The sequence below is a fragment of the Mesoplodon densirostris genome, chromosome 19 (genome assembly GCF_025265405.1).
Source record: "Mesoplodon densirostris isolate mMesDen1 chromosome 19, mMesDen1 primary haplotype, whole genome shotgun sequence".
Taxonomy (NCBI): domain Eukaryota; kingdom Metazoa; phylum Chordata; class Mammalia; order Artiodactyla; family Ziphiidae; genus Mesoplodon; species Mesoplodon densirostris.
Window position 1 is genome coordinate 66052633 of NC_082679.1, and position 25826 is coordinate 66078458.

Genomic DNA, 25826 nt, shown 5'->3' on the forward strand with positions numbered 1-25826 from the left:
ACAAACACTTGCGGCCCTTTCCCTGCGCTAGCCCATCCTCCGCCCCACTTCTGGGCACCAGCCCCGCCCCTGGGGTTTTACTACATTTGGCCTGGCCCAGACGGCCACGCCCAGCCTCAAGGGCTAGGAACTCCCATCTATCCACCCTTGCGGGGAATGTGCTGATTACTGATAAACAGGGGAGGTCCTGGCAATAATCACCTGGACCAAAGCCCTGTCTTCTGTTGCCCAGGACAGCCGGTTAGGACAGCCGCAGGGGAGCAGCAGGGGAGCGCATCCCTGGGGACCGTGCCATGTGGACCAGCTGGTGGTTCTGGCCCCTGGTGGCCGTCTGCACCGCGGACCAGTTTCGGGACGCAGCGGTGAGGATCATGCAGGGCACGCCTGTCATTGACGGGTAAGCAGCCACCCATGTGACGGGTCCGGGGGAGCTAGGGTCGAGGCTCATGTGCCCTTGACCTGAGACAGGAGCTGCCCTGTCTCCAATGGGACTCAGTTTCTCCAACTGCACTATGGCCTTTGCCCTTTGCTGGACTTGGGTTTTTGTGGGCTCTCTCAGGGCCCCAGAGACTCCAATAGATGAGGGCCTGTGGGCAACACGGCAGGAAGGAAGGGAATAGTGAGGCCCCCAAGGCCTCAGCAGCTCCCGGGACACCCCACAAGCTGGACCCCTGGGGGCTGGATCCCAGCTCAGAGTGGGGCTGGGGCTGGGGGCCGTTGGGGCCTGGCCCAGGGTCCTGTGTCACAGGAAGTGCAGGTGAGGGTGGTGTCTGCTGTGACCCTTGGGGGACCCTGTCGTCCCTCTTGACCCTCCTTCCTGAGACCCTCTCATCAAGCCCACCCCTCGCTCCATCCACCTGGGGTGACCCCATCAGGCCGTGTGCGCCCGGCTTGACCTCACTGAGGCATCTCACGCTTCAGTGCCCCAGGCCAAGCTCCTGGGTGTCCACTCCCCCTGCCCCCCTTCCAGCCAAGACCCTGGTGACACCTTGTCACTCTTTCCCTGATGTCACAGCCAACCTGGCCGCGCCTGTCCCCTTCACTTACCCTCCACCCCCGCCCCTGTGCCTCTGACTGCCCCCTCCTGCCACTGGCCTGAGGTCAGGTCTCGGCACTGCAGCCAGAGGAAGTCTTGGAGACACAAGCACCAGCCCCTGCCCTTCCAGCTCCAACTCCCACAGAGCTCAGAGCAGTAGCCGGAGTCCTCCCAGCGGCCCCCAGGGCCCCTTGACGCTGTACGCAGGCCTGGCCCTGCTCCTGCCCCCAACTCCTCGGGGCTCTCCCAGCCCTGGGAAGGACGCCACCTGTACACACACACTCCTGCCCCGCCTGCTCTTTCTCACCGGGTGCTGGGAAAGTGGGGTACCCACTTGCCCAGGCTTTATGGGACAAAAGCTCTGCAAGAAAAGTAGAGAAAACGGGTGTCTCATCACATAAGACTGGCCGGGAAATGAGGGGCAGCCCTAGATAAGGGAGTGGCCATCAGGGGACAGAGTGCACCCTTCCCTCCCTCCCTCCCTCCCTCCCTCCGTCCTCCCCTGGTCCCTCCCCTCCCCCTCCTTCCTGGACCTCCCATCCCCCTGCCTGCACCTGAGGGTCCTCACATGGCTGGGTCTCCTCACAGGCATCGGAAGTTTGCTGCAGAGGCCACTGTCCTTTGCTCCCATCCTGGAGGCCCTGCTGTCTGGCAGGTCTGGGCTCAGGGACCAGGCATCCCAGGCCAGCAAGGGCAGGTAGAATATGCCAACAAAATGAATGTTCCTTCCTTCGGGGGGACTCAGGGCAGCTGGGCGCAGGGAGAGGGGGTCCGAGTTTAGGTGCTGGGAGCTGTCCAGAGGTCCATGTTGGGGTAAGGTGGCTCAAAGAGCCCAGACAGCCAGGAGTACGCAGGAAGCTGGGATCTGGGGAGCTGGGATTATCCAAAGTCTTAGAAAGCCAAGACTAGGCTGACAGAATCAAAACCAGTTAGTATTAGCTACTCCTGTGGGTAAGAGAGACCCAAATAAGTAGCCTCAACAACAGAGAAGTCCAGACGGAGTCCTGGCATGGCATTCCATAATGGTGTGACCACCATTCCCAGTTACCTCGTGATTTAACGTGGCTGCACCAGCCCCAGCCATCACATCTGTAAGCCATAGCCGGCCTAAGTGTGTGTTTGGCTGTTGTTTCCAGCATTTCCCAGCACTCGGAATCCTCCCCTCCCCTCTTTGGGTAGGATGGCAGGGTCCTCTGTCAGCTGAGGATGCTACCCAGGCCACACAGATAAGGAGGGTAGATCCATCAGGCTCCAGAACAGACTCCAGGATGTGGCGTTGACCTTAGCGCGGATACCTACAAAGGGAGGACAGGCTGAGGCGAGGAGGGAAGAGCAAAGTGGAGGCAGCTGAAGCGTGGGGCTGGATTTCCTAGAGGGGCAAGGGAGTAAAGTCCTGCTCAGCGCTGCCTCGGGGACAGTGACCAGGGCCAGCCCCCCCCAACTCTGCCGTGAGGCAGTGACCTCGCCTCCCTGGAGTTCATCCACCCCTCAGTCAGCAAAGGCGTCCTGACCACCAGCCCATGCCCAGCAGTCAAACCTCACAGCTGGGGCAGGAGCTCCCCAGGAGACCAGGGGCAACTTCCAGGATCTGGAGCCCTGCGTGGGGCCCAGGGAGCCCTCACTTCCCACCGGGAGCCATGGCCACCTTGCTGTGGAAGAGCCCACCCCAGGGGGCCGGACGACCTGGGCCATTACCGTGTTAACATTGTCAGTGACCCTCACAAGGCAGCCCCGTGTGTGTTACAGATGAAGAAACAGACACCGGGGAGGGAGCCAGGGCTGGGGGTGGGAACTAGGTGTGGGTGAGGGTCCTGGGGAGAGTGGGCGTAGCTGCTGGGCTGGGGAGGAGGGGTGGATGGGAGGGCCTGCAGTGGGAGCAAAGCCCCCTCCGGGCTGTCCTCACAGCCCCCTTGTCACCAGACTAGAGATCCGCTGGTCGGCTCCCTGGATGTCCCGTGCGTGTGTGCCCGTTGGCTGGTAAAAGCCAGATGCCGACTGGTGGGCCAGGGCTGGGCCTGAGACTCTGAAATTCTAATCAGCTCCCAGGGGCCGAGGCCCCTTCCAGCGCCTGGAGCTTATGGTTCCCAGCGGTCTCTCCCCTTGGGGCTGCTCCTGGTCCCCCTCGGACAGTTCCTGGATGCAGGGAGGAATGTGCCCCATGGGTCCTTCCCTGGAAGACCCCCACCAGCTGCTGACAGCCCTCCCTGTCCCCTGCCCCTCGTCCTCCCTGTCTAGTCCCCTCCTCTCCTCTCGTCACACCTCACCTCCTCCTGCAATGCACTCACCGCCTACCGGCTCCTGGGAGAACTTCAGAGGGCCTGTCCTTTGGAAGCACAGAGGGATCTTGGAAATGGTGCAGGACTGTCCCCAGGGACAGAGGCAGCAGGGGGCCTCTGGGGCCCCCAAATCCCGCACTGGTGCCCTGCTCCCATGGCTGCCCCCCAGGGTAGGCCACGCCCCACACTTCCCCACCCTCTCCCTGCAGCAGAAGGATTTGATCTTTAATCTGTGAATCTCCCCCAGGCCTACACTCAGCAACGCCATGTCAACCAGCCTTGTTCATAGAGATTGTTTCAACTCCAAGCTCCCCCAACCTCCACGATTTTGAAGACAAGCCGGCATCTGCCCTCCCTCTCCCCCAGTGAAAGGCTCCAGGGGGGAAGACCTGTCCACTTAGGGCTCAGCTCAGTGACCTGGCCTGGGGGTGCGGCCAGCTGAGAAGCTCACCTGTGCTCAGGTGTGTTCAGATAACAGCAATCACCCTGTGACCTTCCTAGTCCTCGGCCCACAAGAAGAGGAGCTGGAGAGGGGACAGCCTGCCCGGGAGGGAGCTCGGGGGGCCCGGGTCCAAGTGGCCATCCTGACCTGCCCCTGACCCCTCCGCCTGGTCCCTCAAAGGCACAATGACCTGCCCTGGCAGCTGCTGAAACTGTTCAACAATCAGCTTCAGGACCCGAGGGCCAACCTGACCAGCCTGGCCCACACGCACACCAACATCCCCAAGCTGAAGGCTGGCTTTGTGGGTGCCCAGGTATGGTCCGGCCCGGAGCCTGAGGCGCTGGAGCCCATCGCCTCCTCCCTTGCTGCCCCTCCCTGGTGGCGGCGTACAGCCCCGGGCCCTTAGAGGCGGCTCCGATAGCCACTCAGGTTGCGGGGAGGGCCTCCGTGGCCGGAGGGAAGCCAGAGCCCATGTGCCTGGGGCCCAGCTCCTGAGCTCCCAGCGCCTCCCCCCATGACCCCCCCAGTTCTGGTCTGCGTACACGCCCTGCGACACCCAGAACAAGGATGCCGTGAAGAGGACGCTGGAGCAGATCGACGTCATCCACCGCATGTGCCAGCTGTACCCCGAGACCTTCCTGTGTGTCACCGACAGCGCAGGTGGGTGCCAGCGCCCACCAGCCCCGGTCCTGAGCAGGGGCTGCTGCACCGCTCTGCGCTTTGTTTCACGTGGAAGCCAGTCCCCATACCCGACACCCAGGCACACGTGTCGCCCGGTGCCCACTGCCCCTGGCCGGGCTCTCCTTGCAGGCATCCGGCAGGCCTTCCGGGAGGGAAAGGTGGCCAGTCTGGTCGGCGTGGAGGGCGGCCACTCCATCGACAGCAGCCTGGGCGTCCTGCGGGCGCTCTACCACCTGGGCATGCGGTACCTGACTCTCACCCACACCTGCAACACGCCCTGGTGAGCAGCCCTGGGGGGGCCAGCGGGCGGGAGGGTCTCAGGGCAGGGGCCGCCCCGGCACCCGTCTCTGCTCCTGAGGTGGGTGGGCCCGGGCAACCACTCTGCCCCTTGGGCGCCTGCTCTCTGCTCTCCCAGGGCCGACAACTGGCTGGTGGACACGGGAGAAGACAAGGCCCGCAGCCAAGGCCTGTCACTCTTTGGGCAGGTGAGTGGTGGGGGCGGGGCCTCGGTCACCCTCAGAGGACCCGGCGCGTCACCTGTTTCCTCATCTGTGAGCTGGGCCAGCAGGACGGGCCTTCCACTGGAACTCACTGGTCATTAGAGTGGCCTCCAGTCTCCCAGCCACTGAAGGGCTTGTCAACACCTGGCCAGTGCCCTTCCCCACACCTGGACTTCCCAGGTGGCCGCCAGAAACCCCAGAAGGTCGTGTGAACCCAAGCGTGCACGGCACAGCCTGCCTGGTCCCTCCAGGCTGTGCGGGTCCCTGAGCCCCCTCCCCCCTCAGAGCGTCGTGAAGGAGATGAACCGACTGGGCGTCATCGTCGACTTGGCCCACACGTCCACGGCCACCATGAAGGCCGTGCTGCAGCTGTCCAAGGCCCCCGTGGTCTTCAGCCACTCCTCGGCCTACAGCGTGTGCCAGCACCGGCGCAACGTGCCCGACGACGTGCTCCAGCTGGTGGTGAGCGGCTGGGCCGGGGCCGTCTGCTCCTGGGCTGCCCCTCGCGGCCTGGCCGCCCTGCTCACGGTGCCACCCTCTCTCCCGAGCAGAAGCAGACGGGCAGCCTAGTGATGGTGAACTTCTACAGTGACTACATTTCCTGCAAAGCAGAGGCCAACTTGTCCCAAGTGGCAGGTGGGCGGGGGTGAGTGGCTGGGGCGCCGGGCCGGGGCCTCTCGCAGGGCCCTCATGAGCTGCCTCTCCGCAGATCACCTGGACCACATCAAGAAGGTGGCGGGGGCTGGAGCCGTGGGCTTGGGTGGGGACTACGATGGTGTGTCCAGGTGAGGCGAGACCCCCTCCACGTGCTATGAGGGGCGGGGTGGGGGCGCCGAGGACTCCGGGGCTCGGGATGGGGGCCCCCAGGCCCTGCCCCCGGGATGCAGAGCCTGGCTCTCTCCACCCGCATCTCAGGCTGCCCTCGGGGCTTAAGGACGTGTCCAAGTATCCAGACCTGGCCGCCGAGCTGCTGAGGAGAAAGTGGACCGAGGCAGAGGTCAAGGGCGCCCTGGCAGACAACCTGCTGAGGGTCTTCGAGGCAGTGGAGCAGGTGAGGGGCCCCACACTCCCCACGCCGCCGACCACCTCCTGCCCTCAGGCAGGCAGCCGACCCGTGTCTTTCCCCAGGCGAGCAGTCACACGCAGGCTCCGGGCGAGGAGGCCATCCCATGGGACGAACTGGAGGCCTCCTGCAGGACCAGCTACGGCTACTCAGGGGCCCCCAGCCTCCACCCCCAGCCGGGGGCCCTGCTGGCCTCCCTCGCACTCCTCGTCCTCTGCCTGTGTCCCCTCTGACTCCCTGGGTGCTAGAACGGCCGCGACTCCCTGTGCGCTCAGACTGGCCTGTCCTGGGCAGGCACCTGCGCTCCCCTGGGCAGCGCAAAACACAGGCACAGAGGGACCCTCAATAAAGTCGCCGATCCTTTGAGTCTCGTGTCATCAGCACCCTGGCCCTGGAGGGGGCTCCTGGCTGGACACCAGACACAGGAGTGCCTGAGCCCTGAAGGTCAGGGCCAGAGGGGTCAGGGTCTGAGAGGCTTTGCGTGGACGTTGCTGGAGGGTCTTTAAAATAACACACGGTCCAGGCTCCAGCTGCCACCTCCCCACGCACATCTGTACACAGGTGTGTGCACACAGACACGCACACGTGTGCACACCTGCACCCCACGTCCTCATACCAGTGCACACCCACGCATGCACATATACACACCCACACGCACTCACACACCCGTGTGCCCACGGCCCACCCCTTGGGCCAGCCTCTCTTGGCAAACAGGAAAGCAAGGTCCGGAGCAGGGAGGAACCCAGCCCTGCAGGGTGTCCTCACACACCACGAACAAGGACCCTGCAGGGCAGTGCTTCGCCCAAGGGGGGCTCAGTAGCGTTCCCCCTGCCACCGGTCATCCGGTGCATGTGTCTTGAGATGAATAACTTAGTGGGTGACAGACCCCGGACAAGACCCCCAACACATCCCTGCTGGCCCCTTTCCAGACCAGAGCCCCTGAGGATGCCCCTCTGTGCCGTTACCCACCGGTGCCTGCCAGCCTGGGCCCTGGGAGCCAGCGAGGGCCTCTGGGCTGGGGCCCTGCCTCTCTGTCCCAGCAGGCACTCTCTCCAGGGAGGCCTAAAGCCACCAGCATGGACATTGTGGGTATTTGCTGATCACTTAGGATCAGTTTAATGTTAAAGGAGAAAAAAGCAAGTTGAGGGTTTCTGTCCTGAGTTGGCCGAATCCTGCCCGGCATGCCAGCCTGCCATGGCTGGCTGATTTATCTGCCCGGGCTGTTGGCGGCTGGAGGGCCCCCTGGTGGGCGGCAGGCGAGCATGCCTAATTTTACTAACTGGGAGGGATTTTCCCATAAGAAACGCTTTAATATTCGTCTGAAATAATCTTAGCCACGTTAGAATCACACCAGAGTCCACACCTCAAGTGCCATCCCCAGAATCTGGTTCTGGGGACACTTCTGCTCACCCCTCATTCACCCTGGGAGACACAGGCCTGCAGGCCTTTCCTGGGGGTCCTGGTAAGGGGCTCCAGGGAGGCGGGTGCCACACCCGGGCCCACCCAGCAGCGTGGAGTCTGCTCAGGAGCCCCTGGAGGGCTGTCTCCCCAGGCAGGGCCCACAGATACTCCAGCCAGGCAACAAGCAGCCCCAGGCCCTGTTCAAACCCAAACGTGCTCAGAGGGGACAAGGGGGTGCCCAGAGCCACAGGTGGTCACTCTGGCAGGCGGGCTAGGCACAAGGGGCAGGGACCCCACTGTGGTTCCGACTCTACAGCCCTGGCCACGGTTCACACGCCCAAAAAACCGATCAAGACCAGCCAGGCTGCGAAGCACCGGTGTGAAACACAAGCCAAATAATCTAACAGAGAGGCCAGCCACTCTGAAGATGGTGTGGCTGAGAGAGAGCCTTCTGACGACACATCGAGGGGCCCCGGCAAGACCTGCGACAAACCCAGTCCTCTGGTGGGTAAGGGCGTCTCTCGGGGGTGGAGGCAGCCAGCAGTGCCGAAACTAGAACTTTGTGCAGGGAGCAGGGGCTGAGAACCTGAAAACGGGGTTTTCTCTGCCCAAGGAGTAACAAACCAGAGGGGGGAGGCCTGACAAGTGCAAACTTGTGGTTCCCGTGCCCACGGGGTACGTGTGTGTGTGTGTGTATGTGTCGGTGTGTGTCCGGACGTAGTTCCCGTGAGCACAGAGGGGGGCCCACAGACGTGCTTCGTGTGAGCGGTGGGTTGTGGGGAAGGTGCCCGGACGTAGTTCCCGTGAGCACAGAGGGTGGCGCGCCAATGTGGTTCCGGCGCGCAGAGGGGGCGCACTGACGTGGCTCACGTGTCCAGAGAGGGGCGCACCGACGTGGTTTCTGGTGCACACAGCGGGGTGACCAGACGTCGTTCCCGTGAGTACAGAGGGTACCCGGTGGTAGTTTCTGGGGGCACGTAGGGGTGCGCACGGATGTAGTTTCTGGTGCACACAGTGGGGCACAGGGACTTAGTTTCTGGTGCACACATAGGTTGCCTGGACGCGGTTTCTGGGGCACACGGGGTGGGGGGCGCCCGGATGCGGTTCCCGCGAGCACACCGGTGCAGGCCCACTGGCCTCGAGACCGTCCCGGTCACGTAGAGAAACAGGAGGGCCTGTGCCACATTCGGGGCTGGAGGGACCACAGGGTAATAACGTGAGGGCGGTTTCCTGATTTGGTCGCTTCTACGGTAACTAGAAGGTTGGCGTGAGGAAAGCTCCTACACAGAAGTATACAGAAGTTGTGTACTTGGTTTGCAGCTGTTACATAAGTTTAAAAGTATTTCAAGGTAAAATCGTAGAGGAACTGTGGATCTGATTCGGCCTCACCGAGCAAGGCCTGGGAATCCCAGTCCTCACACCACCCCACCTGCCCTCCTTCAGGAACCTGTCAGCCTCCTACTGGAGGGCTGGACCGCAAGCCGACCGTCCCCTTAAGGCCCCCTTCCCACCCCAGGCCACTAAAGCAAAGATGGAGACAGTTCTCAGGCATCAATCTCTTTATTCACAACAGCATTTCAGGAAAAGGCAAACTTCGCCTGCTGCCCTTTGATGCAGTGTGGCCTCTGCCCCCAGTGGGCGTCTCTGTGGAGCTCTGCACCCCCTGGGGACCTTCTCTGAACCCCCAGCACGTGGGAGCCCCAAGGGATGATGGCCAGGGAGTAAGGCGAGGTCGGCATCACAGAAGAAAAACCAGGTGGCTCTTCAACCCCATTCTCTCCGGCCTCACACCACAGTGCAGAGCGCCAGGCAGCCCACGGCACAACTTACTGTACGGAGCACCCAAGGGGTCCAAGTCCAGGAAGAATCAAACGCAGAGAGCCAGGGCAAGCTCTCCCACGTTTCTGTCCATGAGAGCCAGTGCTGTGAGGACAGACGGCCAGCCAGAGGCCTCTGGTCAGCACCGACCAGTGCTCTCCAGCTGATGCTGGGGAGGGGCTCATACCAAATGCTCCCCATCTACTTGCTCCTTCTCTTTTGGCAAAAAAAAAAAAAAAAAAAAAAAATCCCTGGAAGCTTCAGGAAAATGAAGTAAACTTCAGGAATTGGAGAAAACAGAAAAGTGCAGGCTGTCTGAAGCTCCCCTCAGGCCAGCCCAGCACGTCGTCAGAAGCACTGCCACGGCTGGCCCCACTGAGGGCGGCTCTCCCATCAGCCACTCCAGCTTCAAGGTCAACAGCGTGAGCCCGCAAGGCAGCAAGAACCAGATGGGGGGGCACCCCATCATTTGTAGTGACAGGAGAACAGCATCCCACCCAGGAGGCGGAGGTGCCTGCTCCTTGGATGGGAGGGGCCTCAGCGTAGACTCTAGCTTCCTAGAGGAGACGCTGCAGGGCCCGAGCCCTCCAGAGGCGCAAAAGAGTGAGGATGCAGACCCCCAGGGGGCCGCTGGACGGGGAGCTAGGCGCCTTACACTGGGGAGCCTGAGCGGGGCCCATCCAGCTGGCAGGACCAGGTTCTAAATGGAGTGGGGGGGCCCCCAGGGGTCCCTAGCAACAGCCTGCAGCCCTGACCCCCACTGGCTGACCATTCCCAGCACATCGGCCATCACATGGAGTCTGAAAGCCCCCATATCCACGTGGCAGCCACCAGCCAGTCCCTGGGGGTTTCTCAGTGGTGGTGGATGGAGGGGAGCCTGCATATCGCCCAGCTGGTGGCCCGAGTCACAGAAATTACCCACAGAAGTCAGAAGTTTGTGCACACTTGCCCAGCCGGACACAGACCCACACCCGTGCTCAGAGGAGAGGCGGAGTCCCAGGCCTGGCAGGTGAGAGGGTGAGAGCAGTGGGGAGGGGGCAGAGGCGGCCTTCCCAGCCCTCCCCCATGAGGCCGGGATGGAGCGTGCTGCCGCTGGGCTCCGCTAGTTCCTCAGGGCGGCCAACCTGCAAAGGACAACAGGATTCCCTGAGGCCCCAGCAATGGCTCCACCCCAGCTTTTCCAGGCCCTTTTCCAGGCCATCCTAGTCCTGTTCCTCCGCTTCTAGGGAGAGCTATAGACGGTGAGCAGGGTCTGAACAAGGGGCGGGGACTGAGCTGCTCCTGGGCCTGCAGGCACCGAGGCCGGGGTTTCTGCGACCTGCCCAAGCTCCCGCCCAGCACGCTGCCCGCCCAGCACAGGTGCCCCGGCCCACCTCCGAGACAGCTGGTCCTCCTGGCTGCGCACGGAGCTCTCGCCCACGGCAGAGGCACCCTCAGGCAGCTGGCTGAGCTGGTCCAGGACCTCTAGGCCATTCTCCTCGGCGATCTGCATGATGAGGCTGTCCACCTGCTCCTGTGGTGTGGTCAGCGTGGTGGCCGAGCTCATGGAGTCCTCCATCACCTGGGGGTCGTGTGCCGGGCGGTCAGGGCTTCCTGTGGCTCCCTCCCCCCGCCAGCCCCCTTGTGGCGCTCTCTCCAGCGCACTCCCTCTGGCGTGCTGGTCCTGGGGCACAGCTGCCTGCACGGGCACCCACCCCCGGCCCCAGGCCCCCCTCTCCCCTGTTGGACCTCTGCGGGCCGGTCTGGAGTCCCCACGAGGAGCCAGGCTCCCGGGAGGGGAAGGGGGCACATGCCTGGCCGTCATCTGCACACCCGGGCCCCAGGCCGACGTACCGACGTGTGCACGTCCAGGTTCTGCACCTGCTGCTCAAATCTGTCCATCACCGCAGAGACCTTCTGCAGGTCCATGGTGCTGAGGGCCCGGTCCAGGGCTTTGGTCACCTGCGCCATGTTCTTGGTCACCTGGCAGAGGCGGGAGTAAGGAGGCAGGCAGGGCCCTCAGGATCCCTGCCCCCCCGCCCCCAGCACGGCACGTCCCCAGATGGCGCCGTCAACGGAAGGACGGACACTGGAGAGAGCCTTCGGGGTGCGTCTTCCGCTCTAACACCACCCTTACTGTAGGGAGGGAATCCCGGCCTGACCCCCTGCGCCGGGCCATCCCCTCGACTCTGCCAGCAGAAGCCGGCCCCGGGCACGTGGCGCCCGGCCTAGCACTCACCCCCTTCATGGTCACGGCCGTCTGCACCTTGGAGGCCACGGCATCCACGCGGGACGCCATGCGGAGCCAGTTCACACCTTCGTTCTTCTTGCGAATGGCGTTCTCGGCGTACACCCGCGCACACTCCACATTCTTCTGCTGAAGGGCCTGAAATGCAGGGGGAAATGCCAGCTGGGGCCCGGCCCCGGCCAGTCCTGGGGCGCCGTCTGCTGCTGTGGGGCAGCCCCTTCTCAGCCTCTCCGCAGGGTTTCTCATCAGAAATGTCTCAGGAGTGAGGGTGTCCAGGGGCAGGGCCCCCGACCAGCCCTCAGAGAAAATCAGACGAGAAAGCCGGGCTCAGGAAAACACGGCCGCCTTCCCAGGCCTCTGCACTCCCACTGACACACTCAGCTGCCCTCACACAACATAGCTCCGCCTGGAAGAAGCAGAGTTTGAAAAGCCAGCGCAGGCCATGCTGATTCCAAAGGAATCACGACTGTGGCGGTGACATGGCTTCAGACTGGCGAGTTGACTGCGTTTCCTTTCTGCCTTGGGAGCCTCAGTCTGGCTGAGGAGTCATCCAAACCCAGCACCCTGGGAGCTACTCTAGCTGCTAACCAGCTGTAAGAAAGCCCTCCCCACGGAGAGCACGGCCACCCCAGGAGCCTCCAGCCCTGCCCCGCCCCACAGAGGGGTTCGGCCTCTGCCCAGGCCCGAGGAGCACCGGACCCACAGGAGGAAAGGCCCACCCGGCAGCAGCGCCCGCACTCACCTTCTTCACCTTGGCCTGCTCCGCCTTGGAGTCCTTCTCCGCCTTCTTGGCCAGCTTCTCCAGCTGCTTTGCCGTGAACTGACGGACAGGAGGCCGGGTCACCACCCGGCCTAACCCCCATCCCGCTCCCCGCCCTCCTGGGCTGTAAGTTCGTTCCGAGGGTGGACATCACTGATCCCTCACGGCTGCTGCCTCTGCTGGACAATCCGCTGCCCACTAGGACGCCGGTGCCCGTCCGTGCGCTTGTGCCCCCTCCACACAGCCCAGCTCCCGGCGGCCCAGCCCCTCCTTCCACCAGCCTGAAGCGCGAGCACCGGCTCCCTGTTCCACGGGTCAGCAGGTGGGGGCACACTGAGAAACTGCCCACAGGCCTTGGCCACCGTAAACCCCTCCCTCTTTGACCGCCTTGGTGTCCAGGCCTCAGGCTAACGTCTCCCCTGCTCCCGTGGTCCAGCCGCTGTGCAGATCAACGCTTCCCTAACCTCAGGCTCACGGGCACAGGGCGCTCTCTCCAAAGTCATCCCCGATTCCCGGTCATCAGACTCAATTCTGAGGGGCCTTTAAATCAATGTCTGCAGCACCTGACTCTCTGACCATTTTTTCTTCCTGCACCGTCCAGTGCAGTAGCTACTAGACACATGTAGCTACTTAAACTTAAATTACCTAAAATTAAGTGAAAGTAAAAAATCAGTCCCACAAGCCACATTCCAGGTGTCTGATGGGGCCGGTGTCAGGCATTGCCATGTCGGGCTACCCTAGCCGGGCTCTGCGCCCAGAGCCCCACTCCTGCCCCACCCACACGGGGCCCCTCACGTTGGAGGCTCCGTGGCCTGCTCTGTCCTCTGCCTTCTGCGTCCAGGCTTGCCCAGCCCGCGGCCCACTGCCCTCCACACACAGCCTGAAGTACACACCGGGCCACCATCCGCCACCTCTAAACAAAGTCCACCACTCTGGCCAGGTGCCCTGGGACCCGCCGGTCAGCTGCAGCACAGACCGCCTGGCATGACCTCGCACACCCCAGCCCTGGTCAGTGGCCCTCCACAGGCCTCAGCTGACCAGAAGCTGGCAGGGAGAAGGCTCAGATGACCCAAGGGAACAGCAGCCTTCCAGAGGCCAGTTTCCTAACTCTGGTCCTGTCAGCACTGTTCTCTCAGCCAACGTCACTCACCCACCAGGGAGGGTCCCCAGCCCTGGGTGCCCCCATGCACTTGGGACGCTTCGTTGTGGGGAAAAGGTTTCTTGTCTGTCCACCCCCACCAGCTACGTTCCTCAGGGGAAAGTCCAGATTCTCCTGACCTGGGAATCTGGCCTGGAGGCCCCACAGCGGAGCCAGTGCAGCTGCTGTAGTCGGGGGCCGATGCCCCGCACTCCTCCCGTCCCTCAGAACCCACCGTGGATGGGTACCTAGGAGGCCCCTCCAGGAACTGGGGCAGGAGCTTGCCGACAGCACCCCAGGCAGGAGGACCGCCCAGCTGCCCAGGATGCTCTCCTGCACGTGGTTCTGGAGGGCTCGATGCAACCGTTTTAAATGCCTCGTGGAACATTAAGGGACGCACACACTCGCGCTCTCATGAATGAGGCCAAGTGATCTGCTTCCGCGCAGCCCGAGACAAGCTAGTACGCCACCTCTCTGACCCCTCGGTCATCAGTCTGAGCACTACCCTGAGTGTGACTCACACCATCTGTCCCCGCTGACAACCACCAGGACAGGGTGGGGTGAAGGGCCATTCAGTACATACCTTCAGCTGGAACAGGGTATCTGCAAAGAGAGGTGATTTGAGGATTGTAAGAAATGTGAGAAGCAACGCTCCTAACCAGCTGGTGGGGGCACTAAGACCCTCCTGGACGTGAAGAGCTGGAATGGAACTGGGGCCTTCAGGGAGGCCTACTCACACCAGCTCTGCCCCTCCGTAGCCTCCCTGACCCTCCAATTCAGGAAAACACCAGGATGGCACCAGCTGACCTTAAGGGTTAGCGTGCAGGGGAATGTCATGGGTGCAGCGTGTGGCCCATGGTGAAAACTTGAGATGGTTTGTAATCAGTGCAGCTTTACAAAGGACCCTTGGGAGTCCTCCCCAATTTAATAAGGTTTACTACTTGACAGTCTATTCTTTATGGATAAAAACAGCAGGGCGATGACTCTTACGCCATAAAACAGCTGGCCCACAGAGGCCACTCTCCATGGGAGCTGCCATTTCTGAGCCATCGAATCAGGCTCAGGTGCCCCCCTACCCTCAGTGAGGAACTGGAGACCTGTGTGTGTTACTGGCTAAGTCCCTTGGTATCTGAACTTGCTACTCACTTACCCAAACTCAAGAGCTCGGTAGATTCAGCTTCATCTTAAAACTGTCTCAGTGTATATCCCATTCCTAAATTTGGGGAATGATTTCTGAAAGGGTGTACCACACTAGCCCGGAATGAAGAAACGAAATCCTGCAGCCGGAATCCAGAACCACAAAGGCATGTGAAGGCTCCCAGCTGAGAGCCCAGCGGAGCTCCGTGCAGCTTTCACCTGTCACTGCGGGGCCCTAGTCAAGGCCAGAGCTGTCTGCGTCTCTGGAGAAACAGGTGGCAGGCAGTGTGCTCACTGCAAGGAAAGCAAGGCTGGGCTGGGTGTGGCACAGACTTGAGTGGGAAGGACGGACTCTGAAGGGCAAAACCTAACCCTGGAGAAAAGGGATGCGGGCAAAACAGGATTCCCTGGAGAGCTGAAGCTGAGTGAGCTGTGAGGCAAAACCCAACGTGTGTGTGCGCGCGCGCGGGGTGGGGGTGTGCTCTTCATCTTGTCTCTGAGGCAATCTGCATAGGATTTCCTTCATGACAGACAATACCATTGCACAGCCTCTCTATCACACGAGCACTTAAACATCCTGGCAGATGTAGGTATCTTCATTTTATCACTGATGCTTCCTGTTCTGGAGCAGGGCAGGGCAGAGGGCCCTGAGGGGGTGCTGCAGGCCATGGAGGACCAGGCCGCCTGGGGCCTGTGCCTGCACGGACTCCTCAACCTGTTTTCCCATCTGCAGAATGGGCGCATACGGTTCCCATCTCAAGAGCTGTTGCGCCTGTACATAGTGAGGGCTTTCTGCCAGAGCTCTTCATGTTTCTCTTAGCGGTGTTCTGGGGGCAGTGGTGCAGCTGTCTCCTTTTCGGGTGCCCTCTGACCCGGCATCCCAGGGCCCCAAAGGCCGATGTCCCTCCCCAGTACCGCAGCTTGGCGGGGCAGGGGCAGACGGTCGCTGAGGAGGGCCGGGGAAGGGGGTCGGGAATCAGGGAAGGGGATCGGAGTCCTGGGTCGAGGCCCCGGGGTCGAGGTCGGGGTCCTGGGTCCCGGGGTATGGTGTCGGGGATCGGGGTCCCGGGTGGAGGCCCCGGGATCCGGTACAGGGGATGGGGGCCCAGGGTCCCGGATCGAGGCCAGGGGCACCCGCCTGAGCCCCGCCCACGGGAGAGGCGGCCCCGCCCCGCGCGGCCCCGGAGAGCGGCGGCCTCTCACCGTCCATGGCCGGTCCGGCAGCGGCAGCCCTTGCAGAAACGGACGGATTGGATCTCCCGGCGGCGTCAATCGAACCGACCGGCGGCGCGGGCTGGCGGGCTGGCGGGCGGGTACTGCCGGATCTCCGCCGCTTCCGGCGGCCGGGAGCTCTCGCGAGAGGACGGGCTGGTCTCGCGGGCGGTGGCGTTGCCGTGGCGACCGCGCGGGCCACGGAGGCGGTGGCCGGGCCTTTTGTGAGTCAGTGGGCTGGGCTCCCACTGAGGTGCAGGGGCCGGGGCTGCGTCGCGGGGCAGTCACGTATGGGACTTTCCAAAAGTAAACACAAACTCCGGAAAGGTAAAGGGCCGCCGCCCCGCAGTCTCCCCGGCGCGGCCCCGCCCCCACAAATCCTCCTGCGCCGGGTCCTCTCTGAGGATCGTGCCTCGGGGACCTTTTCATCCCGGGAATATCCACGTGTAGGGAAATGGAGTGACCCAAGTCTTTCAAGCTATCTTATTTCATTCGGACCAAAGCAGGCAACTGAAGAAGGATGGAATCCTTTGCCCTAGTCTCAGTAAAATATAGATCTAATTAATTACCCATATATTTCAGGTGAGGACCCAAAGTCGGGGCGCACCTGTTCAATCCCAGAGGCTACGGAAAGGCCGGTGGACAGGCCTTCACAAGAGTCTGAGGAGCCTCTAGACACCGAGCCTGCAGAGAGCTTCCATGAGAAGAAAGGGGCAGCTAAGTGGCAGTGGCCTTCATCTGAAGTGGAAGGTAGGACACACCCAGGCGGGTACAGAACCTGAGGTGCGTTTGGGGATGGGGCGTACAGGAGCCTGTGGTGGGATGCCAGTAGCAGGGGGCGTGCCCTAACGGTGGAGGGGGTTTTAGGACCTTTAGTATCAGAGTTCTAGTTGGAAGATGTAATAAGTTTAGTAAAGGTTTAGGTGAGCTCCAGTCAAGAGGGCTAAGCAGCGCGCAGGTCCACGGCAGGCCTGCTGTCCTCCGAGGGCTGGACGCCTTTGGCCCCAGTGTCGTTCCTTCGGCATTCCACAGACTGGGACGGAGCCTGGGAAGCTGCTCCCCTGCGGAGCACGGGCCTGTGGGAGCCCTCTGCCTGGCCACAGAGATCACGGAGGGGATAGGATGTTGGTGAAACAGCTGGGCAAAGTTACTCACCGTAACAGCCTTTGGGTGGGGGTCGGGGTTGAAGCCACAGAAGCAGCAGAATGTGAAGTCTTTCATCAGTTATATTATGTGGGTCACGGAAACGGAATTGTTAGGTAATTAAACCAAGGGAGGAATGATAGGGTTCGTGTCTCCAGAACAGAGGCCTCTCACAGGCCCATTGCTGTGACTGGGTAGGAAGCAGTGCGGCTGTGGCAGCGGGAATTGCCGAGTGATAGGGTGTGAGGGCGAAGCAGGGCGCCATGCCCGTGGGCTTCGGTGACTGTGAGGACGCATGGCTGGCGGGTCCGACAAGGAAGGGCAGGATGGATGCCCGCCTGGCAGGGGAGAGGAGCTGGGCACAGAAAGCTTCAGATCGAGGCCCCTGGGGGTCATCAAGGGCAGGAGACGTTTGAGATGAGGGCGCCTGCCTTGGGAGCCAGCCCTGGACTTCAAATCCCAATTTAAGAGCCCTTACTTGAGGGCTGAAGAGTGCAGGAAGGGCCAGAGTCCGGGGGGGAGTTCGGAAAACTGCTACTAGTGTGTCAGGAGGCTTTTGGCTGCGAGTCACAGAAAAGCCATCCAGACACGGCTTTAGTGCTGAGGGGCTCGGTATCCCCCAAATAAAGGAGAGGTCAGAGGTAGGGCCCTCGGCGTGGCAACATCAAGGGTTGTGTGTTTACACTTTGCCATCCTCAGTGTCCACGGTCCGCAGAGGGCTGGACGGCTCTTGGTGTCACACACATGGGACTGCGTCTAGTTTGTGAGAGGCGTTACTTCTTGCTTTGTATCAGCAAGGAGAATCTTCCCCCAGAAGCCTTGTGTGCCCGGTGTCTCCAGGATGGGCGGGACCTCTGCCAGCAAGGGAAGGTGTGGGCAGGGGACTCCACCAACAGTGTCTGTCACACTCTCACTTCGGGGGTGGAGTGAGGATGGAGTTTCAAGAACGCGAGTGAAGACTGCAGTCACGAGGAATGTGCCGCCCTGTGTACGACGCCCGAAAGCGTGATGCGGGTGAAGGAAGCCAGACATCGATTCCTATTCCATTTATATGAAAAGTCCAGCAAAGGCAAATCCATATGGAGGGAAGCCTGGGCTAAGGTTGGGCACGGGGATCGGTCACAAGAGGGCACAAGGGCCCCTTTGAGGGTGACGGAAGTAGTCTTAAAACTTAATCAATGGTTGCCCAACTTTGAAAGTTTACTGAATTCCATTTAATTGAATGCTTTAAACAGGTAAATTTTGTGGTGTTTAAATTGTACTGAAGAAAGCTGTTAAGAAAGGAGAACTAGCTGGCAGTGCTGAATGCTGCAGCAGGTGGAGTAAACCCAGAGGAGACTGTCGGACGAGACCAGCAGCTGGTCTTGCTGGCCTTGCAGAGAGGCACTGCGAGTCGGGAGTGAGGACAGGACCTGGTCTGCCAGGAGCAACACCTCAAGTAGGGCGAGAGCATCTTCTCTTCCACGTTCTGGTTTTAAAGCTGAGGAATCCCCCTGTTAGATTTGGGAAAGTGAGAACTTTTGTAAGTCACGTTTCTTTAAGTCATCCTAATACCATAAAAGCCTCAGAGAAATAGAAATGTCAACAAGTCAAAAATTCTGTGTATTATACAGTTAAAAAAGTAGGTTTTACTACTGTTGGGTAGAAATCAGAAAATGATTGCTGGGCTGGGGCCGGGGCAGGCTAGCTGACTGGAACAGGGCCCATGGGAGCTTTGTGGGGTGGAGGAAAGTTCTGCATCTCGTCTGCGGGGTGACACGGGCACGTGCGGTTGTGGAAAACTCTCCCGCTGAACAGTAAGGACCCTGCGTTTCGTCTAGTGTGAGTTATGCCGTGGAAAACATGGAATTTGCATGCGTCCTTGTCTCTTAGAGCCGCACCCGAAGTATTTTAAGGGCAAATGGACGCACTGGGTGGGGATTTGCTGCCACGGGAAGGGGTGCACCTGTCTCTGCAGGTGCTACAGCCCCTGCCAGCCCACGGGTCCTGTGGTGTGACCTGGGGGTCTACGTCCCATCTCCAAATCTCTGCAGGCCTGACACTCTCCTGTAACCAGTGGAGTGGTGGAAGTGACTTGTGGGCTGGGCGGCCTGGCCGGGCTCACGGGGACGCTGGCTGTGCTGGGAGCCACCGTGCTGGGAAGTGCTCAGCTGCTGGGCAGGCTACAGGGGAGCCGCAGCCCGCGGTCCTGATCTCGCAGCCCGTCCAGCCCAGGTGCCGGGTCTGTGACAAGCTTGTCGTGACTCCAGCCCCAGGCTTGGAGTCTCCCTAGCCGAGCCACTGCACAGCACGTAGCAGCCCTGCGAGTGGACATCCATGTGTCCAGCCCAGCTGTGCCTTCAGACAGCATCTAACTGCAGCCCCTGGGAAACCTTAACTGCCGGTAGAACCTTTCCTGAATTCCTGAGCCATAAAACGGTAAGAAAATGGTTGTTTCAAGCTGCTAAGGTCTGGGGTGAGTCACTACTCAGCTGTAGTAGTAACCAGAGCACAGGGTGAGAGCTGGATTGGAGATCAGGTTTGGCTGGGGTTTATGAGGATTTGGGCAGTTGGGCGATGGGTTGTGTTGTACTGTTCCCGCTGCTTCTGTCTGTGCTTCAAATTTCGCGTTACAGGATCCACACACATACATTATACAGACCGGACACCACAAGTTGGCAGTCAGCCAATTCCAAAATGCTGTAGATTCTTCTGAAAAAATAACTCTGATTTTTCTACAAATAAATGACTTGAAAAAAAGGTGGTGTCTTATAAGTCTGCTCAGGTGGCCATCACAAGTACCATGGGCTGGGGACTTCCCTGGCGGTCTCGTGGTTAAGACTCCACGCTTCCACTGCAGGGGGCGCGGGTACCATCCCCGGTCGGGGAGCTAGATCCCACGTGCTGCGTGGTTCTGGAGGCTGGGGAGGCCCTCAGTCTGGCTGTGCTCCTGTGAGGACCCCTCCCTGGCCCGCAGACAGCTGCCTGATTGCTCTGTCCTCACGTGGCCAGAGAAGGAGGGCTCTGGCCTCTCCCTCCTCCTGGTCCCTTCCCGGGGGCTCCACCTTCATGGCTGCATCTAAACCTGATTAATTCCCAAAGGCCCCACTTCTGAATACCAGCACACTGGGGACTAGGCTTTCAACATATGAATTCGGGGGATACAGACTTTCAGTCACAGCAGAGAGGACTGTTAGAAGGAGCCTTGAGAGACCTATGAACAAAAAGCAGTGTGTGGATCTGGGCTGAGTCATTCTTGAGGTGATCCAATTGGGCATTAGGTGATAACAAAGAATCGGTGATAATATCCTTAGGTGTGACAGTGCTGTTGTGGTTGTGCTAAAACATGTCCTCATCTGAGAGAAGTACTGCATTCGTTGTTTGTTTGTTTGTTTATACAGCAGGTTCTTATTAGTCATCAGTTTTACACACATCAGTGTATACATGTCAGTCCCAATCGCCCAATTCAGCGCACCACCATCCCCACCCCCCCACGGCTTTCCCCACCTTGGTGTCCATACGTTTGTTCTCTACCTCTGTGTCTCTATTTCTGCCCTGCAAACCGGTTCATCTGTACCATTTTTCTAGGTTCCACATACATGCGTTAATGTACGATATTTGTTTTTCTCTTTCTGAAGAAGTACTGCATTTTTTTTTTTTTTCTTTTTGCGGTACGCGGGCCTCTCACTGACGTGGCCTCTCCCGTTGCGGAGCACAGGCTCCGGACGTGCAGGCTCAGCGGCCATGGCTCACGGGCCCAGCCGCTCCGTGGCATGTGGGATCCTCCTGGACCGGGGCATGAACCCGTGTCCCCTGCATCGGCAGGCAGACTCTCAACCACTGCGCCACCAGGGAAACCCAGAAATTATAATAATTAAAATAACATGATTCCCATATAAGAATAGCAGGTCAATGAAATAGAAAACATGGACAAGAGTGTGTGTGTATGAATGTTATGTATATTTATATATAATTAGAGTACAATAAAACTGACACCAAAAGCAAGTGGGAAAAGGAAGGATTATATAGTAAATTGTGCTAGAAAAACGGCTTAACGTTTTAAGAGAAAACGTAAGCTGGATTGTAACCTCCTGCTATATGCTCTGATAAATTCCAGATGGTTTAAGAGTGGATATAAAAACGTGATTACATGTACATCAACTACACTTAAATTTTGTAAAAAGGTAGACTTACTATCAGCTGATACAGGTGACTCAAAGGGTAGAGGGAAAGAATGGCTAGAACCATCTTCCAGATGACAGTGTGTGGGCATCTAAACAAAATGTCCTTGCTGGAAAAAAAGGTGGCTGCAAAAAATAAGACGTAAAAGATGTTAAAAAAAAAAAAGACGTAAATTTTATTCTGATTCCTCAAAGCAGAGATATTACAGAGCAATGTTGAAGGACCTGACTACATTAAAATGTAAAACATCTCCCTAAGCCCTCTATAAACAAATGTAAAACAAATGGTAAGCTCAAAAAGTATTTGCAACAAAAACAAGAGGCGAGAGAATAACACATGATAGACGGAGAGCCTGGACACACTGTTGGTGGAAGTCAGACTCCTTCCTGAAGGCAGTGTGGTAGCGTGGAAGGCAGCATTCCAGAGCCCCATCACTGCCCTCTGAACAAGGCTGTAGGAGCCCCTCCCTTACATGTGGGCACAGCCTGTGAGTAAGATGGGCTGGGCTCCTGGGATCAGGGTAGTAACCGGTTGGTTTTGACTTAATCAAAATGGAGCTTCTCCTGAGCACACCTGACCTCGTCAGAGAGGCCTTTGAAAAAGGTGAAAGTGTCAGAGACGTGGCTGTGAAGAAGTCAGCTCCCATGGTGTGAGAGCCGCCAGCCAGCAAGGAAAGGGGCTTCGTCCTTGGCACACAAAGAAAGGAACTCTGCCTACAACCTGAGTGGCCGTGGAAGGTCCCCAGGTCCAGATGAGGGCGCGGCCGGGCTGACAGCTGGATTGTGGCTTGGACTCCAGACACGTGGAGCCCGAGGTGATGTGTGCGCTGTTTTAAGTTGGCCACTAAAATGAGGTAACTTATTAGGCAGTAACTGAAAAATAGTACAGGTCCTGTGTATTAAGAACCCTAAAAGGATTCACGTTTCTTATTTTATTTTTACTTTTTATATTTATTTATTTATTTTTTGTTTTTATTTTTGGCTGTGTCAGGTCTTAGTTGCGACACGCGGGATCTTTGTTGTGGCATGTGGGCTCTCGTTGCGGCATGCGGGCTTCTCTCTAGTTGTGGTGCACGGGCTCCAGGGCGCATGGGCTCTGTAGTTTGCGGCACGTGGGCTTAGTTGCCCCACGGCATGTGGGATCTTAGTTCCCCGACCAGGGATTGAACCCGCATCCCCTGCGTTGGAAGGCGGATTCTTTTTTAATTTTTTAAAAAATTATTTATTTATTTAATTTTGGCCGTGTTGGGTCTTGGTTGCTGTGCACGGGCCATCTCCAGTTGCGGCGAGCGGGGGCTACTCTTCGCCGAGGTGCGCAGGCCTCTCACTGCGGTGGCTTCTCATGTTGTGGAGCATGGGCTCTAGTGGCGCTGGCTTCAGTAGTTGTGGCTCGTGGGCTCAGTAGTTGTGGTGCACGGGCTCAGCTGCTCTGCAGCATGTGGGATCTTCCTGGACCAGGACTCGAACCCATGTCCCCTGCATTGGCAGGCGGATTCTTAACCACTGCACCACGAGGGAAGTCCTGCATGGGGTCTTAGTTGAGGCACGTGGGATCTTTGTTGTAGCATGCGAACTCTTAGTTGCAGCATGTGGGATCTAGTTCCCTGACCAGGGATCGAGCCCGGGCCCCCTGCATCGGGAGCATGGAGTCTTAGCCACTGGACCACCAGGCAAGTCCCAAAATTGATATAATCGTTATGGAATACAGTTTGACAGTATTTGCCAAAATTTTCCTAGTAACTTACCTGACAGATAAACCTCCACAAGTGTATAAATACATAAATGCAGGAATGTTCATTGCAGCATTGTTCAAAAAAAAATTGGAAATAACCTAAATTATGTTCATCAAAGGGAGCTGGTTACGCACCTGATGGGCCCCTGACAGTGAACTGCAGGCTGCCGTGCAGGAGGGGCCGCACGTGTGTGGATGTGGGGCTCAGCCGACTGCGTGGTCACTGCAACACTCAGCCTTGCACAGCGTGATCCCAGCTGCACGTGTGCGTGTGTGTATGAAGTGTCCGCAAGGAGAAGCATCATTCCATGTGCAGTCTCTAACCAACATGTTTTATTTTTATTTTATTTTATTTTTAAATTATTTTTTAATTTTATTTTTTTATACAGCAGGTTCTTATTAGTTATGTATTTTATACATATTAGTGTATATATGTCAGTCCCAGTCTCCCAATCCATCCCACCCCCCATCACTTTCCCCCCTTTAACCAACATGTATTATTTTTAAATTAAGTATTCATAACCTTTTAAGTAGTCTTAACATGTAAAAATGCTGGTGTAAATCAACATGAAAAAATGATCTCAATTTAAGTTAAATTCAAAAGGGACTGCCCTGGTGGCACAGTGGTTAAGAATCCGCCTGCCAATGCAGGGGACACGGGTTTGAGTCCTGGTCCAGGAAGATTCCGTGTGCTGTGGAGCAACTAAGCCCATGAGCCACAACTACTGAGCCTGTGCTCTAAAGCCCGCGTGCCACAACTACTGAGCCCCTGTGCCACAACTACTGAAGCCTGCACGCCTAGAGCCCGTGCTCCGCAACAAGAGAAGCCACCGCAATGGGAAACCCATGCACCGCAACAAAGAGTAGCCCCGCTTACCACAACTAGAGAAAGCCCGCCCTCGCAACAAAGACCCAATACAGCAAAAAATAAATTAAATAAATAAATAAATCCAAAATACGATGAAATGCACATTTGGCTTAATGATAAAAATGAAAAGAAAGGATACTGTCAGTGCTTAGTGCAGGCCGTGGGCCATCGGTAGCGGGTTAGAATGTCTGAAGCCATGCTTGCAGTGCTGAAGGTCGAGGTGGCTCTGGACCCGAACGCCTGGGACCCGGCATCTCCCTCTGCCACCAGCCCTGGGCATGTGACTGAACCAACCCTCTGGGCCTCAATTCCTTCGTTTGTAAAACGTAGGTCTTAAGAGGACCTACCTCAGAAACATGTGGTTGTTATTCTAGGGCTCAGAGCAACGTCTAGCACAGGACAGGCACCTGTTTATCCCCCGTATAGCTGAGTTCCTGGGGTATTCAGTGTTCTAATTCTGTGCAGTACACGTGTGTGCACACGGGGACACACAGGCCTGAACTGAGGGAGCAGGCCGGGAAGGGAGGCGGTGGAGGCAGCGAAGAGGCTTCTGCTTTGGTACTTTGTAACGTTTCACACGTCCCGTGTGTTCCTGGTAATCCTGACAAGTTTGAGAAAACGCTGCGGCGTCCATTTCTAGAGTGCCCTGCCTGATGAAGCTCTGTGCAGAGAGCTTCCACCAGGTTTAGAATCCTTTGCACGCTGTGTGTCTGAACCTTTACCTCTGGGGCAGACCCTGCCTTTCCCAGCTCTCGCTCCTGGGCCTGTCACCCGGGCTGCCCGGCAGCTCAGGCTTTCCACGGGGATGGTGCAGGTGCCTGTCCCGTTCCCCTCCTGGAAGGAGGCCTCCAGGGTCACCACCGTGTGGCTGCGTTGCCGGTTGGTGTAAGCTTTGGAATGTTCACTTATGGTTTTGACTGCTTTCAACCTCACCCATTTCTTTTCCTGAGCCACGAACCTAGTTCCTTTGCTCTGGCCCTAACACAGACATTGTCTGTTTTACAGAAGAGTTTTTCCACAGACTTATGAAATACCCGGATGTTTTCTTCCTTCTAGAGAAACCTGGTGTAACTTCAGAAAAGAAGAAGTTGCCCATCCCCCAGATCGTCATCACCGCAGCCTCAAAAGAGACTCTGATCAGCTCTGGCTCCACAGGAATGGAGGAGCGGAGGACCATTCGGGAAAGGGCTGAACCGGGCCCGTTCTACCGACACAGGAACCCCAGTACAGTAGACGCCTATAATTCACAGACCACAGAATAAACAGGCACCCCAGTAGCTGCAGTCACTCCCTGTGCTCTGAGTCTCAGGGGTGATGGCAAAGGGCTGCCCTATCCTGTGGAAAGCTGCAGGTGCCCCTTCAGTAAACAAGGCCCTCCCCAGCTTCTCCAAAGCTGCAGGCAGCTTGGCAGAGGGCAAGAGTGCCTCTGGGGTAATCGCTGAAGAGATGACCCTGTCGGAGCTGTCTGGCTGTGCAGAGTGATGAACCGGTAGCAGGCAGCATCTCTTGCTGACTCTGGATGGGCATCAGAACCCTTCCCGTTCGCTTCTGAAGGAGCGTGGTGTCAGCACTCAGCAGCTACCGTGGAGGAGGCGTCCCCCACCCTTGAACAAAAGGTCGGACTCTGAAGGCGAAACCTTAAGGTGTTAGGTCCCAGAACAGGAAAGTGCACAGTCACCTTGGAGGGTCCAAGGGCTCCTGGCTTGAGTGTTACGGATGCAAAGGTATTACAGGCTCCAGAAGAAGAATGTGGATGCCCGAGGTGGGGGAGCCATGGCGCTTAGAGCTGTGGGAGGGGCTTGGCCAGAGCTGCCCTGGGAGAAGGCGAGTTGAACGGACGACTTCCCCTCTTTCTGGCTGTGTCTGAGGGCTCCTGGTGGGGAGGGGCCGTTCAGGGGACCCCCAGCCTCAGCTGACCACCCTCACCAGCAGCCCTTGCGTCAGAGTCCACTCTCCTCCGGGGTGGCTGCAGAGAGTGCCCTGCCCGTCCGAGCTCATACGTTTCGTCTGATGACAGTATATGTCAGCTTCCTTCCTTCCTGGAACGACCAGCGGGCCGTACAGGTGGTCTGTCTCTGTCTACTGAGGAGGGTCATATTCTTTAGTAGTAAATAGTACAAGTGACTTCCAATCCATGAGTTTTGGTATAACCCAAGAAAAAAGAAATCTCATATTGACATTGTTTACTAACATACGATCAACATCCTTATTTGTATTTATTTAGTCTGTTTA

At 58.4% G+C, this 25826-nt stretch overlaps 3 protein-coding genes across 4 annotated transcripts; 2 read left to right on the forward strand and 1 right to left on the reverse strand.

Annotated features, from left to right (window-relative positions):
• The first annotated feature begins 293 nt into the window (after nt 1-293).
• DPEP1 (dipeptidase 1) lies at nt 294-6231 on the forward strand. The gene is made up of 10 exons (XM_060084608.1): nt 294-397; nt 3935-4067; nt 4282-4414; nt 4565-4715; nt 4851-4920; nt 5221-5397; nt 5487-5571; nt 5645-5720; nt 5851-5986; nt 6064-6231. Exons 1-10 carry the CDS (start codon nt 294-296, stop codon nt 6229-6231), a joined length of 1233 nt encoding a protein of 410 aa, XP_059940591.1.
• Nucleotides 6232-8940: 2709 nt separating this feature from the next.
• CHMP1A (charged multivesicular body protein 1A) lies at nt 8941-15821 on the reverse strand. The gene is made up of 7 exons (XM_060083842.1): nt 15683-15821; nt 13926-13945; nt 12187-12264; nt 11436-11582; nt 11051-11179; nt 10591-10778; nt 8941-10341 (listed from the first exon to the last, which is right to left on the reverse strand). Exons 1-7 carry the CDS (start codon nt 15687-15689, stop codon nt 10320-10322), a joined length of 591 nt encoding a protein of 196 aa, XP_059939825.1. The 5' UTR covers nt 15690-15821; the 3' UTR covers nt 8941-10319.
• Nucleotides 15822-15909: 88 nt separating this feature from the next.
• Nucleotides 15910-25789, forward strand: SPATA33 (spermatogenesis associated 33). 2 transcript variants are annotated; one of them, XM_060083843.1, is made up of 3 exons: nt 15910-16018; nt 16274-16441; nt 24651-25789. In XM_060083843.1, exons 1-3 carry the CDS (start codon nt 15982-15984, stop codon nt 24854-24856), a joined length of 411 nt encoding a protein of 136 aa, XP_059939826.1. In that variant the 5' UTR covers nt 15910-15981; the 3' UTR covers nt 24857-25789. The 2 variants fall into 2 exon arrangements, with proteins under 2 accessions (XP_059939826.1, XP_059939827.1); XM_060083844.1 differs by having other exon boundaries at nt 15910-15997.
• Nucleotides 25790-25826: the final 37 nt, after the last annotated feature.

What these genes read in the sequence shown, in the direction of transcription:
- DPEP1 (XM_060084608.1), top strand. Translation starts at nt 294, where the DNA reads ATGTGGACCAGCTGGTGGTTCTGGCCCCTGGTGGCCGTCTGCACCGCG. An exon ending in GTGTGTCACCGACAGCGCAG is followed by an intron (nt 4,415 to 4,564) that starts GTGGGTGCCAGC and finishes CTCTCCTTGCAG; the next exon opens with GCATCCGGCAGGCCTTCCGG. An exon ending in CACACCTGCAACACGCCCTG is followed by an intron (nt 4,716 to 4,850) that starts GTGAGCAGCCCT and finishes CTGCTCTCCCAG; the next exon opens with GGCCGACAACTGGCTGGTGG.
- CHMP1A (XM_060083842.1), bottom strand. An exon ending in AGCAGGCCAAGGTGAAGAAG is followed by an intron (nt 11,583 to 12,186) that starts GTGAGTGCGGGC and finishes CCTGCATTTCAG; the next exon opens with GCCCTTCAGCAGAAGAATGT. An exon ending in ACCTGGACGTGCACACGTCG is followed by an intron (nt 10,779 to 11,050) that starts GTACGTCGGCCT and finishes CACGACCCCCAG; the next exon opens with GTGATGGAGGACTCCATGAG.
- SPATA33 (XM_060083843.1), top strand. Translation starts at nt 15,982, where the DNA reads ATGGGACTTTCCAAAAGTAAACACAAACTCCGGAAAG. An exon ending in TAAACACAAACTCCGGAAAG is followed by an intron (nt 16,019 to 16,273) that starts GTAAAGGGCCGC and finishes CATATATTTCAG; the next exon opens with GTGAGGACCCAAAGTCGGGG. An exon ending in GCCTTCATCTGAAGTGGAAG is followed by an intron (nt 16,442 to 24,650) that starts GTAGGACACACC and finishes TCTTCCTTCTAG; the next exon opens with AGAAACCTGGTGTAACTTCA.